Genomic DNA, 17,306 nt, shown 5'->3' with positions numbered 1-17,306 from the left:
AACAAACTAAGGTTTGCAGGCCAAATCTAGCCTGGTGTCTGTTTTGTTTTTACTGGAATGCATCCACCCCTACCCCCACTACAAAGACAAAGTTGAACAGTTGTAAGAGGTGCTGTGATGCACAAAGACTATTTAATGTTCGGCCCTTTACACAAAAATCGGCCTCTTTTTAACTCTGAAAGGTGCTAGAATCCTTTCTCTCAAATAGCACTATTAATAATCTCTACCATTAACTTAGTGAATAGCCTATCAAAGTTATAACTCCAGTTAATTTCAAAGTGAATAATAAGATTACTGACATGTAAATTTTTAGCAGGAGCCTTATCAACCTCTTATTTAAAATCTCTCTCTAGTCTTTTTAAATTCTAGAATATTTCAATTATTTGAACTGAAATACTATTATGTATATAATAATACGTATCCATAATATTTGAGTAACCTTTCTCTACCTATAGGGATAAGAGAATTTATTATAATATGGCTTCCAAGAAGAGTTGACAATGTAAAACATAAATACTATAAACATTTGGAATAATTAAGTGGCATTAATTTGGTTTTTAATCAACTATATACTTGACAATTAACCATTCTTGATACATACCTAAATAATGTGTATTTGCCTTGTGAATCCAACTTGTTAATATACAGCTGAAGCATAGCTAAACTTTTTTTCCTCTACAACAAAACAAATAATATTGTTACATAAAATGAATGAAGATTATAGTTGACTATTGAACACCAGAAGTTTGAAATGTGCAGGTCATATATGAGTGGATTTTTTTTCGATAAATACAATATAGTAAATGTTTTTTCCTTATGACTTTTTAAAAGATTTTAATAACATTTCCTTTTCTCTAGCTTACTTTATTATATGCATACAATATATAATACATATAATACAAACTATATGTTAACTCTTTTGTTATTGGTAAGGTTTCTGGTCAATATGAGGCTATTAGTAGTTAAGTCTTTAGGGAGTCAAAAGTTATACATGGCTTTCTGTGCAGGAGGTTAGCACCCCTAATCCTTGTGTTTCTTCAAGAGTCAATTATAAATTATTAATCAAAATTTCTCACTGCAATTCATTATTATGTAGTCTCAAAACATTTACATACCAATGTCTCAATGGGGCAAAGTGTCATTACTTTGACTAAGCCCTGGAAATTAAAAAATAAAATTCAGATGTTAATAGATTACACTGACAACAGCCAACTATACTATCAATGATGGATGGATACTAAAATTTCAGAGAAGTGAAGGTAGGAGATTTAAATATGAAGTAAATTTTCCCGAGTCTTTAAAATTTTAAAGATTTATTTATTTCAGAGAGAGAGAGAGAAAACATGAGCTGGGGGAAGGGGCAGAGGAAGAGAGAGAGACACAGACTCCCCACTGAGCAGGGAGCCAGATGCAGGGCTAGATCCCAGGAGTCTGAGAACATGACCTGAGCTGAGGCAGATGCTTAACCAAGCCACCCAGGTGCCCCTCCCTCAGCCTTTCATTCCCCTATTATATCTAAGGAAGCTAAATACAATCCATTTTGTAAGTAAAACTGAATAGGGTGATACAATGCATAAATTTAGAAGTCAATTATAATTTATAATTCTGTCTACAGTGGCAAAAAATGAAATCAGACGCACAAAAATATAATCCATTTGTTAAAAGTAATCAGTGTTAACATAATAATAGCCATGTTTTTCTCTTTAAATAATGGAAAAACATGTTTCTATATCAACATCTAAAGACCTACTTGCCAAAAAATAAATAAATAAATAACGACCTACTTGCCTATGATAACTAACAATAGTACAAAGTAAAATAAATCACAGGAGGGAAAAACAAAATGTTTTTCTAGTAATGAGTCCAGGCACGCCTTAATGGAGTCCTTAGGACTTGAATTATGAGAAAAGTAAAGCTTCATTTCCAAGGTCCCTACAGAAACAGTGTCAAAGAAGAAAATTATGTTTTCTCACTAGGTGTTATACTATCAACTATGGTAAGCCATTAGCCACATATAGCTATTTAAGTTTAAATTAATTTAAATTGAATTAAATTTAAAATTCAGTTCCTTAATCAACTCTAGCCACATTTCAAGTATTCAGTGTGGCTAGTGGCTTTCATACTGTGTCAGAGCTAGAACACTATCACCATCATAGCAAGTTTTACTGGACACATGGCACTAGAGCTTTCAAAGGATATGGAGAAGGAAGTAGAAAAGGAATCTGAAAAGACCTACTTAAGTTCAGAATAGGAAAGATGCTATTTCAAGATTAGAACACACACTTTACTTACCTGAGGTACAGTAAGAAAGCTCTTGATTTCCAAGTACTGGTGAAGTAGACTGTTGTCTTCTATTCTCAATAAACCATTCTCCAATAGATCCTACAGATTAAAATATATGCAGAGACACATATAGCAAAATCAACAGCTATATTTTTGACAATGATTGTGTGTAAATTACAATGGTTGCAAATAAATCTTACCACTCCTTTGGAGAAAACAGACTCTTCTGTTCTGGAAGAGAATATTAAAATTTATCAACATGATTTTCTAAACTGCTTTAGAATGATTCTTCGTTTTAGGAAAAATAAAGCAAAAATTGAAATTTAAAGACTTTAAAGTATGCATTAAGGAAAAATTTTGTTGAAGAACTTAGTCAAAATTCTTAATCCATGTTTGATCTGTCTTTTGAGTTGGCTACTGACATCCAAATCTGACCAAAATCTGCCCTCCCAGGGCTTATTTCCTAGTAACAAATCAATAGATCTTCCATAGCAATTGATAAGAAATCAATTATACATGATACTATGTATTTTACTTGATTACATCTGTAAAATCTTTCCAATTATTTTTATACAAGAATTAAATGCTTTCCATTTGTGGTAATATTTTTTTAAGGTGTATAATCTTTTTTAAATATTTAAGCCTTGTGGCAAAAAAAATTATCTAAGGCCTAAATTCTTATTCTAACCATGCAAGGAGTTAAAAGTGTTGTTTTTGTTTAATGACTAAATAGTTTGGAAATCTTAAGAATATAGAACTTAAGATTCAAATCAATACATATTCTCACTGAATATAACAGAGACTAAAAAGAATGTAAAATCATTAAGACATACATAATACAGTAAATTTACAGAGTTAATAACTACTTGTGCCAGGAGACCCTTGGAAATTCCTGCCTTGTAGGCCGAGGCTTTGGACATTTGCCATGTTACAAATCTTCCTTCACCTGGGAAGAGATGGGATTGATAAACTGTCACTAATGTTCCTATAGGATATACTACTGAAAGGTCCTGATTGATCGCAAGAGATAATTTAAACATGTTACAAGAAAACACAAAGCGTATAGAGTTTTGCAAAATTTTTAAATGTCTCAAAAAATCATACATATTTGTTACTTTGCAATTTTTTAAAAGAAAAAGACTTGCATTCTTAATACCTCAAGTAAGAAAAGTTTCTGCATATAATCACTGTCAATAATCTAATAATCTCAGTTACAAAAAGGTGGAGTCAAGACACCTCCTTCCCTTTGATTCAGTCAGATTGTGTCCATGAATAAAAACATGGATGAATTTCTTTTACAGACCACCTCTTCTTAGATCAAGGAGGCTACAGTGGGACAGAGGTGTTTTAACTTACCAACTTTTGAAATAAGAGAAGCAGCCTCAGAAGCAGATGACTGGAAATTCCCTTTTAAGACAATATTTTAATATTTAAAGATAATTTTTGTTGTGAAACCTCTGACTCATTTTTGTGTCATATTTGCATCACTGTCTTATAAAATAACTGAGTAATTAATTAGGGTCTGGCAAAGAGAAGGTAGTCTCCCCCATCTTAACAAGAACTACTTTAATACCACTATTTAATTCTGAGATGCCATCTAAATGATCTTACCTTTGCAAAAAGACTTCAATATGTGCCATGTTAAATTGCAAAAGGTACGATGGGCTAAAATAGACAACATATATATATATATATTTATATGTATATATCACATGTATATTTTTAGAAATTTTATATACATAAATACTATTATGGGTTGAATTGTGCCCTCCTCAAAAAAGAAATGTTGGAATCCTAACCTCTGGAACCTCAGCATATGACTGTATTTGGAGATAGGGCTGCCTTTTTTTTTTTAAACTGGGATGGGCAGGGGCAGAATAGGAACCTCCCTACCCTGGAGATAAAACTGAGGTCCTTAGTGTGAGCCCTAATCTAGTACAAATGGTATCCTTATAATAAAGGGAAGTGTGGACAGACATACACAGAGAGAACGCTATATGAACATGAAGGTAGACTGGAGTGCTAGATCCACAAGCCAAGGAATGTCAAGGATTTCCAGCAAACCACCAGCAGACGGGACAGGCAAGGAATAGATTCTCCCTCAGAGCCCTATGAAGGAATCAATCCTGCCCACACCGTGACCTTGGACTTCTATCCTCCAGGACTATGAGATAATGTGTTTCTTTTAAGACTATCTCATTTGTGGCATTTTATTATGGCAGACTTAGCAAACCAATATATGTACCTAAGTCATTTTGGTGGTAGTGTGAGTAAGAGTACAGGCTCTGGCGTCAGACAGAACTGTTTGAATCCACCTATCCCACTAGTTAGTTGTATGATATTGACTGGATCCTAATTTGTCTAAGCCTGTTATTTTCATCTGAAAAATGAGAATGCTCTATTTCATAGTATCGTAAAGATTAGATAATGCATGCAAAGTTGTCTGCATATTATTTAATACATGGTGAACATGTAAGTGGAATACTGCCATTATTGCAGTATTTACATAGAAATATATCCCCAGGTATATTCATACATAAATATATAAATGTACACCAAGAAATATGCCTATGGCCTGAAAGACAAACACATAATCCTTATTATTATGGGTATGAAAATCTAAAAGGTATTATATTATAAAATTATATATTTAAAAAATAATTTGGATAAACTTTATGAGAAAAGAAGGACAAGGTCAAGATAATTACAACAGGAAGAGTCAACCTAATTTGGATGATGAAGGAAGGCTTTCCTCATAAAGTGACATTTAAAATTAGAGATGGTCTAAGCATATAAAAAGGCCCTAGAGCAGAAAGGTTCATAACACATTTAAATAAAAAACCGTAAAAAGGTCTGTGTTATTGGAGCATAGTAAACAAGAGAAAAGGTGGTAAAAGGGGAATCAGAACCATCAAGCAGGGTCCAAATTATGCATAAGTTTGTCTCATGTGAAGATTTTTAGACTTTAGAGCAGTAGATAACCACTGAAGGGTTTTCATTAGGGACTGCTCTTAAAGTAGTGTTTTGAAAAAAGTTGGATTAAAAGGGATTGAGGTTGGATATATAAATACTCAGGATTACAAGAGTAATACAGTTAAAAGATGATGGCAATTTAGACCATCCCATGGGTAACTGACCAGTTCTCTCATAGTCCAGGGTGATCCTAATAGCTTCAAAACCAAGCCATTTCACACTTTCTGATCTTGTCCCCCTCATGTCTGTTTCACACCCCCTTCCCCTGCCAACACCTTTTTGATATTTGAATACTACTGGCTTTAACAGATAATATTGCCTATAATATTATTAATAAAAATAGCTTTTGTTTATACTTCATTTAAAATCCATTAGTACATTAATAAACATACACTGGAAATGGAGTTTGATACTCCTTTTAGAATTACATCAATAAGCCAAATATTAATGCCTACCTTAAGACCATTGGAAGCTGATCAATACTGATGCCCTGTACAAATACTAGATAGGCCAGAGAAGCCATAGAGTCTGCTAACTGTTTGTCTTCTTCTTCCTCAAATTCAAGATAGTCCCAAGTCCTCTTTTTCCTTCCATGATTAAAAATTATTTTGGGGAAAGGATGCCCAATTGCTGATAGAAAGCCCTGTGAAATGAATAAAAAAGTGATACCAAGCAGGCTCTAGTATGCTTTTCCCACCCTCCCTGCCATATTCACATCCTGTATAATCCCTTTCCCTTGAGTGTTGGTGGGACCTGCTGGACTTGCTTCTAACCAGCAGAATATGGCAAGATGTCACCCCATAATGAGATTATGTTATGACAAAAGTGAGAGGACTTTTGCAGATATATTTAGGGTTCCAAATCAGTTAATTTGGGGTTATCCAGAATGATGACTAGCTTTGGTGGACCTGACTTAAGCAGGTAGAAGGCTTTTTAAAAGGGGCCAGGCCCTACTTGAGAGTCAGTAAATCACCTCTGCAAGCATTAAAGAACTAAGCTGCCATGTTATGAGAGAGCCTATGCAGAGGACTTTGTGGCTAGGAACTACAGACAGCCCCTAGGAGCCGAAAGTGGTCCCTGACCAAACAGCCAACAAGAAAATAGGGACCTCAATCTACAGCTTCAAGGAGATAAATTTGACAACAACCTGAGGGAACTGAATGAGAAGAAGAAAAAGTTTTGAAGATAGAGGGTGGTACAGTTGCATGACGATATGAATATACTAATCCACTGAACCATACCCTTATGGCAGTTAAAATAGTAAAATAAAATAATAAATTTTATGTTATGTGTATTTTAGCAGAGGTATTTGAGAGCAATCTGAAAATGTGAGATATACAAATATCATGAAATGACAGTAAACTACTCAGATAAAAAATACTCTAGGATGGGATGCCTGGGTGGCTCAGCGGTTGAGCGTCTTGCCTTTGGCTCAGGGCATGATTTCGGAGTTCTGGGATTGAGTCCTACATCGGACTTCCCGCATGGAGCCTGCTTCTCCCTCTGCCTATGTCTTTGCCTGTCTCTCATGAATAAATAAAATCTTAAAAAAAAAAAAATAAATAAAGAATACTCTAGGAACAGGGATTCACTGACCACTGTCTGCCTAGATACAAAGTGGGCAAAAGGACCACTGGATTTAGAGTCACTGGCACCAGAGGCTCCAGAAATAGTGCTGCAGTCTCAGGTCATAAGGGTTCTTGTGTCATAAAAGAAACACAAGCATGATTGGACAGGACTACAGGTTACTTAGTTAGTTATTTAAAGGAGGGAAAGAGAGAGAGAAAGAGCACTCAGGAAGCATAAGGCCACTCCTATGCCTCTTGTTATTTCTAACTATACGACTAGAAAGCATCTTCTGACCTTCAGAATCCAATGGAATTGATTTGTATTTTGGCTTAACCACTTACTAGCTGTGAGAGATACTAGACAAGTTACCTAACTTCTCTAAAGCCTCTGTCTCCTTATCTAGCAAACGATATATCTATGTCAAATATTTATTAAGAAGGTCCGCAAAAAAAGTGTAAGAAAGATAAGGTTACAACAAACTACTATATAGAAGTCAAAAGGGAATGACAACAACAGCTAAATCAGAGTGAACACTGACTGATCTTTCACATATTCACTCATTTATTTAATAAATACCTGAGTGTCAGGCACTGGGCCTGACATTGTGGGGAATCATAAAGTCAAAATAAACTTTTCTAGCCTTCAGGGAAGTAAAATCTGCTGATCCCAGATGGCTCCATTAGTCATTTCAGAACACAGAAAGAACCATGAGAAATCATCCTCAGTCACAAGAGACTGCTATTCAGCTACCAGATGCTAAATATATACTGCTGTACTGATTTTCAAAACTATGCATTCCTGTTATAGCTATAAGGCAAAAAGTTTACTGTATTTGGATTCCAAATGTCCTCTTAATCATGAAGCTCCATGTCTTCATTTGGCCAATACCAGATATATTTTTTCCTAGAGGAAGGTTATCCTTTTAAAAAATTGTTATAGGAGGTGCCTGGGTGGCTCAGTTGGCTAAGTGTCTGCCCTCAGCTCGGGTCATGATCCCAGAGTCCTAGGATCAAGCCCCACATTGGGCTCTCTGCGGGGGCGGGGGGGCGGGGGGGTGCTGCTGCTTCATCCATCTGCCATTCCTCCCACTTGTGCTCTCAGGCTCTAATAAATAAAATATTTTTTAAAAAATGAAAATCCAAAATAAAAAATCAGTATACATAACCAGATTCTACAGTGCTGCTTTAGGATATCTGGAAGTCCACCTGTGTCCAAATTAGGACCCTCCCTCTCTGACCACACACCATCCAGCAGTCATGCTGGATATACCTGCCACTCTACAAATTCTCATGGCAGCTTTGGCCCTTTTAGCCATGTTACTGTGATGAAACCCTTGGGACATTCAAGCAGTTCTATATCAAAATAACTTCTGCAAAGGAGAGATAGCTGAGGCTATCAAACTCAAGCATGCCACACTTACCTGGACTTCTCCAGTATAGAAAGAGAAGGCATCTATCTCCTCATTTTATCTCCTATCCGGATTTCACCTCTACTTTTTTTTTCCCCCGCCCCCCACCTCTACTTTTTTTAATCTAAAAAATTTTAATATGGGGATCCCTGGGTGGCTCAGTGGTTTAGCGCCTGCCTTTGGCCCAGGGCCTGATCCTGGAGACCAGGGATGGAGTCCCACGTTGGGCTCCCTGCATGGAGCCTGCTTCTCCCTCTGCCTGTGTCTCTGCCTCTCTCTCTCTCTCTCTCTCTCTCTCTCTCTCTCTGTGTGTGTGTGTGTCTCTCATGAATAAATAAATAAAATCATTTAAAAAAATAAAAAAATAAATAATAATAAAAAATTTTAATACAGTTCAAATCAGTGTGGCAGGTTCATTTCAGCCCCTTCACTGCTAAAACTGGGGGCAAGGACTGCTTTAGTTTCTCTGCCTTTTTTGTCTGTGATGACCAAGGTATACTAGATATCAGCTGCACTGAACTTTAAACTTCATCATCCTTCTTTTTTCTTGGACCCTGACAGATGTGGCATCCTTTTGCCTGGCCTGAGCAGAAAGTCCTTGATTTCTTCAGTTTTGGGAGGCATGACTATAAGCGCACAAGGGAGTATGCAGCCCAAATAGCAAGCAGCAGGAAAAGAACTCACCTCTACTTCTTGACTGCTTTGTGCTTCCTCACTTTGTTCTCTACTTCTAATACTCCTTCCTCTGAGATCTTAAAACCTCATCCCTATACACTCAATCTTCTTAGGATACCTGCTCTGTCTTACTGCTGTAATTAAACCCGACTGATTTCTGGTGCAGGCTGCTCATCTTCTCACACCTCTTACAAAGCAGTTAGGGAGGCAGCAGTGGAGAAGGGTGGTATGAGTAGAGGCTGGGTATTATCTTGGTTCTTGCTGCACTCTCAAGCAAAAGCACATTTACCTTTTGAGGCAGATGCTGTACTGCCTCCAAGCAATAAAATGCCAGCTTTGGAAAAATAGCTACAATCCACCTTCTCTACCTTTACACCCAGGCAGCTGAGTACTGCTGGAGAAAAATCCTACCCAAATACAAACTGCTACCACTATAGTAGTCGTGGTCTCCAACCAGTCGAGTGCTCAGACTACTAAGGCTTTCATGTCTCCTACCATCTCTTTTTCTTCTCCTTTTAGTATTCCAACCCTTACCAACTCCTTACCAACTCCTTGGCAATTTCTACAATTTCTCCCTCCTCATTCTTCCTTCCAAGTACTAACCAGGCCTGACTCTGCCTAGCTTCCGAGATCAGATGAGATTGGGCACCTTCAAGGTGGTATGGCCACAGACTCTACCTCCTCATTCTTAAGAGCTCTCCTTCACCTAGAAATTTGAGGCCACTGGGTTTAACTCTCTTCAATTTTAATATTCCATTCCTGCTACAAATTTCCCTACATGCATACCCATTTTTACCTCCTCCAGATGTCCCTGATCCTGTGCTCAGCTGTGTGCTCCAAAGCCACATTTGATTTCCATAAATAAATATACATACTCAAGGCTCCCTGTCTCCCCCATTACCTTCCCACCCTAGGCCCATGTCTTCCACTTACTCTTCTTCTTACTCATCCTCTTTTGAAGATCACCTTATACTAGTTGTCTTTTTCTCATTGGTCATGTGCTCTTTTAACACTGTTTTTTGTCTCCAACACTCCACTTAAACTGTTCTTGCTAAGATTATCAATGGCATCTTCCTAAATCCAATGTATGCTTTTCAACTGTTAATTTACAGGCCACATTTAACACTACCAATCACTTTTTCTTCCTGAAACTCTACTATCCCAGTTTCTGTGATATTTGTACCACCTCTGTGACCCTTCTTTCTTGGTCTCTTAGGTGGGCTTAAGTGTTGGTACTCTGTAGGTTCAATCCTAAGCCCTTTTCCTTTCTCACACTAATCTACCTCTTTAGATGATCATCAAAATTTGATCATCTTTCAAAATTTTCTCCTTAAAAACCTGCTCTCTGGGAATTAGATATAAAGCAATTACTGTTAATCTTGTTAGATGTCATAATCTTGTTACAGGTCATAATGGATTGTGGTTTTTTGTTTTTTTTTTTTTTAGAAGTCTTTACTATTTAGAGAAGCATACTTGAAGACTTATGGATGAAATGATATGTCTGGGACTTGCTATAAAACACTACAGTTAAAAAAAGAATAAACAAAACAAGATTGGCAAAATTTCAAAAATTGTTAAAACTGGGTAATGGGTACATGAGGTTACATTATATTGTTCTTTCGGCTTTCTGAATATTTTTAAATTTCTTAATAAAAAATATTTTTAAAGCACAAGACATACTGTTTCTTGCTCTTTACTCTCTATCTCAATTATTGGCACCTTCATCTGCCCAGTTAAGCAAGCATAAAACTTCATCCATGAATTAGCTTTTAAACTATTTTTAAAATTAAATTAATGGCCAAATTTTGCTGATTTTATCTACCTTCATATATTTTATTTTGCCCTCTCCTCTTCATCTTTACCACCATTTCCATAATCAAGATCCCATTATTTTTCACTAAACTCCCAAAACACACCTAAGGATCTCCCTATTTCCAATCTTATCTTGGTTAAATTCAACCTCCACTGAAATGATGAATCCAAAACAATTATATCACAACCAGGCTTAAAATCCTGTAACAGTTAGTTACTAGCTTTCTAACTATCTTCTCAAAATAGGGTACATATATCATACATGGTAATGTTTATACTGTATCCAGGGGATTATACTGTATATTAACATTGGCAACAATGAAGAAGCCCCAGTCTTTTATGTGTTGCTGGGAAAATCCCTTCTTTTCTCTCCCTCTACATCACTCATAGCCTCTTCCCTACTATCCTGACCATCAGCATTAACTCCAATAACCATGCAACCCTATTTATATTAGTTACCAAATCATTTCTTATCCTCAGAATCTAGTTCCCCTAAATTTCTGGCATCTCTTCATCTAAACCCTTCTCCTACTTCTTGGATCTCAGGTACCCTTCTAAGTATGCCCTGTGGCACTCACAATTATTAGCAAAATCCATTCTTTGTGAAATGGTCTCTTACTTCATTCACTCTGAAAATTTTTTTTCTGAAAATGACTATTTTCTCTGCAGACCTCTCAAAGGGTTGCTGTTTTTTTTTCACTCATATCCATATACCAAGCCTAGAAGTAAAATATCTGTTCTTCTTATTGCTTCCCCAACCTCTCTAAAACCCTGAGCTTTGAAACTTATTTCACATGACTATACAACATCTACCCCAAGGTAATCCATTAATTGGGTTTTGGACATTATTCTTACCATAATTCTGTGTGACTTAAATGTATAACCAACAATTTTCTAATACCCTGGAATCTCAGATACTTCACTATCTAGTCCAATAACCCCAGCCTCCGCCGGATCCTTAGAAAACTCACTCCATGATCATACCCCAGACATTGTTATTAGTAACTAACTTTTCTGCAGTGTTATTTCAAGCATCCTGTGTTTTTTGTTTTGTTTTAAGATTTTATTTATTTATTCATGAGAGACACAAAGAGAGAGGCAGAGACACAGGCAGGAGAAGCAGGCTCCATGCAGGGAGCCTAACGTGGGACTCAATCTGGGGACTCCAGGATCACGTCCTGGGCCGAAGGCAGCGCTAAACCGCTGAGCCACCCAGGCTGCCCAAGCATCCTGTTCTTTAACCTCCAATCTTTTCAGCTCACTCCTTTTAATAACCTAGGCTCCAGCAACTTGTTAATCACACCAGGAACTACAATCCAATGATTCCATCATCTTTTTCACCGTCTCTCACATTTTGTATGTCCTATATTCCCTCCTTATTCAGCTTAAATTCTACTGTTCCTCACAGTCACTTCCTTGCATACAAGCTCAATGCCTTTCTCCCTCTCTTGCTTTGTAGAATTCACAATTCTCAAAACTCTGACCTAATTAAATCCAACTTTCTTCCTATGTTGTACCTACACTCATACAGCTGAACATGGCTAAAGAAAATCCACAATCACAATGATTGCTCTAATCTGAAATTCATGACTATTAATTTCAAGTACATAGTTTTCCATATTTCAAATTAGTTCCCTAATACGGAATCCCAGCACACTTATTAGTACTCTTTGATGCATTAAGCCAAATTACTTTTAAAATAAAATGTACTTATTTCTGGAGTTATTTTGAAAATATCATAAACCTTAAAACTGAGGATATCTTTTGGCACAGAAATTCTACTTCTAGGAATTTATTTTAAAAAAGCAACTAAAATATGCAAAGATTTGGTTAAAAGGATACTTATCATAGACTTAACAGTTAAAAGAAGAAAGCTGGAATTATTTTATAATATTGAAAAATTGGAGAAAACCTAGAACTAGGGCACCCCGGGTTGCTCAGTCGTTTAGCGCCTGCCTTCAGCCCAGGGCCTGATCCTGGAGTCCCTGGATGGAGTCCCGCGTCGGGCTCCCTGCATGGAGCCTGCTTCTCCCTCTGCCTGTGTCTCTGCCTCTCTTTTTCTGTGTGTCTCTCATTAATAAATAAGTAAAATCTTTAAAAAAAAAAAAAAAAAAGAGGGATCCCTGGGTGGCGCAGCGGTTTGGCGCCTGCCTTTGGCCCAGGGCGCGATCCTGGAGACGTGGGATGGAATCCCACGTAGGGCTCCCGGTGCATGGAGCCTGCTTCTCCCTCTGCCTATGTCTCTGCCTCTCTCTCTCTCTCTCTGTGACTATCACAAATAAATAAAAATTAAAAAAAAAAAAAGAAAACCTAGAACTAGATGGCCCTAGTTAAACAAAAACAGAAAGACAATGGAAAAATATTCGTAATATGTTAAGAGAAAGTACATTACAAAAGAGTATGTATAAAGGGACAGAATCTTTGAAAAAAATTACATACACGTATATATTCATTTAGGACTGCAAAAGCAAAGTCTGGCGGTGTTAATTTCATTACCCAAATAATATTGCTATTTATTTTCCACCTTTTTAATCTGTGTTCTACATATTAATAATGTATCAATTTGCATGCCCATGTGCAGTACATGAGAATATAGCAGTACATTTTAAATTATAGCAGATTTTATAGAAGATTAAATTAGCTGTACTTACTATTATTTCAGATGCAAAACATCTTAAAGGATCATTTCCTGCTTCTTTAGACTGCTCAAAGAATTGTGCTGTCAGCAAAGGGCATTTCAAGCTTTTGAAACAACTAAGGTATAAGAAATGGGTAACTGTGAATACAGTATTTTGTAAGTATAAAATACCTAGCTCTATAAACTTATCAAAGTGAATTTTACATGATAAATAACATAAGCCCCAATGACTCAACAGCATGTAAAACTGCTAATGTAAAATTTTTCCTACTGGGATTGGGGAGAGAATGAGAACACCTTGCTAGACTCCATGTGGTAAGATTTACTTCCATGCCTGGACTATACCAATAGTTACTGAAGGTTTGAGGACCAGTGCTATTTCATGATGTAGTTTTCATTAGTTCAAGGAAAATCATGACAATGTAATATTTTTCAGAAAGCTCAATTTGTTTTACTTAGAAAACCAAACTATTCTGTAATTAAGCCTTTCCAATTTCTTTAGTTTATTTTCACGCTCATGAAATAATGGGTTTATAAATGGCAAAAAAATTTTAATGTTCTAACCTGAAAAAACAGAAAGCTAACTGTAGTTTTAGTCTTCATATTTTAGAAGATAAAATTACTCGTCCATGTAATTCAGTAATCTAGTCCAATACAAACATAATACAAACTCTGCATGTGATTTTAAAATCTTTTAGTAGTCACATTAAAAAAGAAACAAGAGAAACTAATAACTTATAAACATAATATATCTAAAATACGATTATCTCAATGTTAGTATAAAAATTATTGAGGTATTTTATTTTAGTATTTTTTAAATACAAGTCTTCAAAATCCAAGGAGCATTTTATACTTAGAGTACATCTTAATCTTGCTAGCCATATGTCAAATGCGTGACAGTCACAGTGTACATACAGTATTTGTTTAGTGTATAGTAGCCCTGGAATGATATGCTTTTGGCTACTCTGTTACCGTTTTTGTTGTCAAGTTGGATGTTCAACTTTCTGGTGCTACTTCTGTTGCTTTCATAAGAGGAGTAAAAGCACAATTCCGCCACAAAAAGACCAGATTCCTTGAGCTACACCTATCTACTTCCCCTACTTTATTCACTTACTGAATAAAAGCAAGTCATAGAAGCATACAAATTTAACAAATGGATTTAGGTTTTTAATTTTTAAAAATGTAGAATATGGCATTTAATGAGGCAATGACCACTGTATCCCATAATCTTCTAAAATTCAAAACCTGAGCTAGATTTATACATCCATGGCAAACAAATACAGCAAAGAAACATAAAATAACTGACTACTTAATTCCATTGTGAACTATTAGCAAAAATATACTTACAACTTCAGTAATTCGTCCTTTAACTTTTCATTTTCATTTTCCAGTGAGTTTTCTTTGTCATTAATGACTTCTTCCACAAAAGGCTTAGTGAATTCTATTAAGGCCTTGCAACACTGACAAAGGCCATAGTCATCTGTTTGTATTTGTTCCTCTGAGTATGGAACAGGAAGGAGAGATAGCTGACTCCAAAGGGTGGACAATGCTAATCCCACTGAATATGCCTTGTTGTTATGAAGTTTCTGAATCACTAAAACAGAGACCAAGTTGTGACCTGAGGTAACTTCATCAAGTATGCTATACATGGGACAATAAGTCCAGTAAAAGTAGAATTATAACATGTTTAAAAAAAACATCGTAATGACTGAAATCAGGATGACAGATCATAACTTAACTGATAGTGTTTTTATCTTTCCTTCTTAGTGGTGCATGAAATACCTGAGCATCTTAAAATCAATCATGCACCTTATAACAGATGCCATGAAATCTTGTTTGTTTCTAGCTGTTTACATAGTTAAGACAAAACACTTCCATATTTTTGGTTATTAACTATTAAATAAGAGAAGGCTCTTTGCAAAATATTAAACACTGAAACAATGAGAAGTAGTATTACTAGAATTACCTTTCTAGGAGACTTTGAGTATGTCAGGTGGTTCAAAGCTGCTTCATTCTCATTTAAAATGAATTTACTCTAACTTCTAGATTCCGGGTCCTTTTATCAGACTCTGAGTTACATGTAAGTCATAAAATGAAAACATAATCTCTTCCCATGGATAAATACTGTCTGTTTTGGTTGCCAAGCTCCATTGCTTAACAGTAATGTTACTGCACTCAGCCATGGGAGACTTTTCTTTCACACCTGTTTCATTCATAGTTCTTTTGCTATCCCCAGCCCCAACTTCCCAATGCTAAGGATAAGCAATGTTTGCACAATACTGTTCTTTTTTTATTTTTTATTTATTTATTTTTTTTTTTATTTTTTCTTTTTTTTCACAATACTGTTCTTAACCAAGATACAGGACCCACCACAATGCTAACAGACTGAGTAAAGCAGACATCACAGAGGCAATCCTTTAAATATGTTTACAGAGAAAGTTTTAGATATAAGTTGCAGATACAAAGGTTAAGCAGAAAGCTATAGATTACAACACAGTACCTGAAAACCGGCAGGACATTTAACAAAATATATACTGGGTACCCATCTGTGCCAAGTATTGTCATCTTTCTACAGGTAGCAGGATTCAAACTGGTACTGCTATTGCTAGTATAAGCAGAGTACTCAATAATTAGTCATAAATTTACTTTGGTATAGTGCTGACATTTTGGACTAATATCAAGAACTTAACACAGATAAAATAAGAAACATTTAGATATCAAAATACTCATTACCTGTTTGTAATGGCTGAAGTAAAAGAAGAATAATTTGGGATATCTGTTTTCCAGAGGGCTCTTCAATCAGTTCAAGCAAACCCAACAATAATTCCTTTGGATTACATAACTATAAAAATATTCACAATTGAACCTGTTTAATACAAGTTGTATTTAAAGCCACATGATTACTATTTTTAAAAGGCAGCATATATTGAGAAAATAGAATTATTTTTAACAGTAAAACACCTCATATAATTGTTTAAAAAGATACACTAACAAAACAGTCAGAATCTGACTGTCAAATCACTAAAACTAAAAAGCAAAAGTCATGAGTGTTTTAATAGACAATTATACTTGGGGTGCCTGAGTGGCACAGTCAATTAAGCGTCCGACTCTTGGTTGTGGCTCAGGTCATGATCTCAGGGTCTTGGGATCAAGCCCTTTGTCAGGCTCTGGGCTCAGTTTGGAATCTACTTCAGATTTTCTCTCTCTCTCTCTCACTTTCTCAAATAAATGAATAAAATCTTAAAAAAAAAAAGACAACTCTATTTGGATACTGAAATTCCTAGGAAAAGTTAGAAAAATAGGAGAATAGAAGAACTTGATTACCAAAACTGAGGTTTCTTTTGAGCTTTGACTGTCTACTCTGAAAGCTACCTTAGTTTCCCATGACTTCAGCAGGTGGGACTTTTCTATCTCACACTGTCAGGGTATTTAAATGAGTAAGTCTCTTTTGTCCTTTCTGAACAGATATAACTTTGCACTGCCTTCTGACCACCCAGAATTACCACACTTGCCTTGTTTTCCTTTTAAAGTAGTTAATGACTACTATCTAGATGGGGTTTCCACTTTCCAAGTATGTATTTTTACTTGTACTGATCTCTAAGTAGCTCTTTTTTTATGTCCTTTTCTTTAGATTTTATGCTCCTTTATCATCATTTTTTACTTAAAACTTTAGTAACCTTTTATCAAGTCTCTAAGGTTGTTTGTTACAACAAATCTCCTTCCTATTCCTATATCCCCTGTGATCATCTGCATTCTTGATTTTTAATTATCTTTTAGAGAATATACCACAGAGAAAAGAGGACTGAGATTTGCTAGTTCCAATGTTGTTAAAAGAACAGCATGGGCTTGGAACTAACTGCTTCTCTAAACCCTGAATTCCACATCTATATGATAAGCTACTTATTAAAAATAGAACGTTTTAGGTATCTTCTTGGAGATTCTGAATCA

The 17,306-nt window shown here is 35.8% G+C and overlaps 1 protein-coding gene across 2 annotated transcripts in view; it reads right to left on the bottom strand.

Moving 5' to 3' along the window:
- Nucleotides 1–17,306, bottom strand: part of GLMN (glomulin, FKBP associated protein) — a 33,425-nt gene that overhangs the window by 9,354 nt on the left and 6,765 nt on the right. For both annotated transcript variants that reach the window (XM_025996496.2, XM_025996497.2), the window contains exons 5-13: nucleotides 16,092–16,200; nucleotides 14,706–14,952; nucleotides 13,372–13,474; nucleotides 5,712–5,899; nucleotides 3,895–3,948; nucleotides 2,484–2,514; nucleotides 2,293–2,382; nucleotides 1,116–1,157; nucleotides 602–675 (exon numbers count right to left, since the gene is read on the bottom strand). In XM_025996496.2, coding sequence (XP_025852281.1) covers nucleotides 602–675; nucleotides 1,116–1,157; nucleotides 2,293–2,382; nucleotides 2,484–2,514; nucleotides 3,895–3,948; nucleotides 5,712–5,899; nucleotides 13,372–13,474; nucleotides 14,706–14,952; nucleotides 16,092–16,200 — 938 coding nt within the window. The remainder of the gene's footprint in view (nucleotides 1–601; nucleotides 676–1,115; nucleotides 1,158–2,292; nucleotides 2,383–2,483; nucleotides 2,515–3,894; nucleotides 3,949–5,711; nucleotides 5,900–13,371; nucleotides 13,475–14,705; nucleotides 14,953–16,091; nucleotides 16,201–17,306) is intronic.

Source organism: Vulpes vulpes, chromosome 3, assembly GCF_048418805.1.
Source record: "Vulpes vulpes isolate BD-2025 chromosome 3, VulVul3, whole genome shotgun sequence".
In the NCBI taxonomy this organism is placed as follows: domain Eukaryota; kingdom Metazoa; phylum Chordata; class Mammalia; order Carnivora; family Canidae; genus Vulpes; species Vulpes vulpes.
This window is presented reverse-complemented; position numbering and strand designations above follow the sequence as displayed.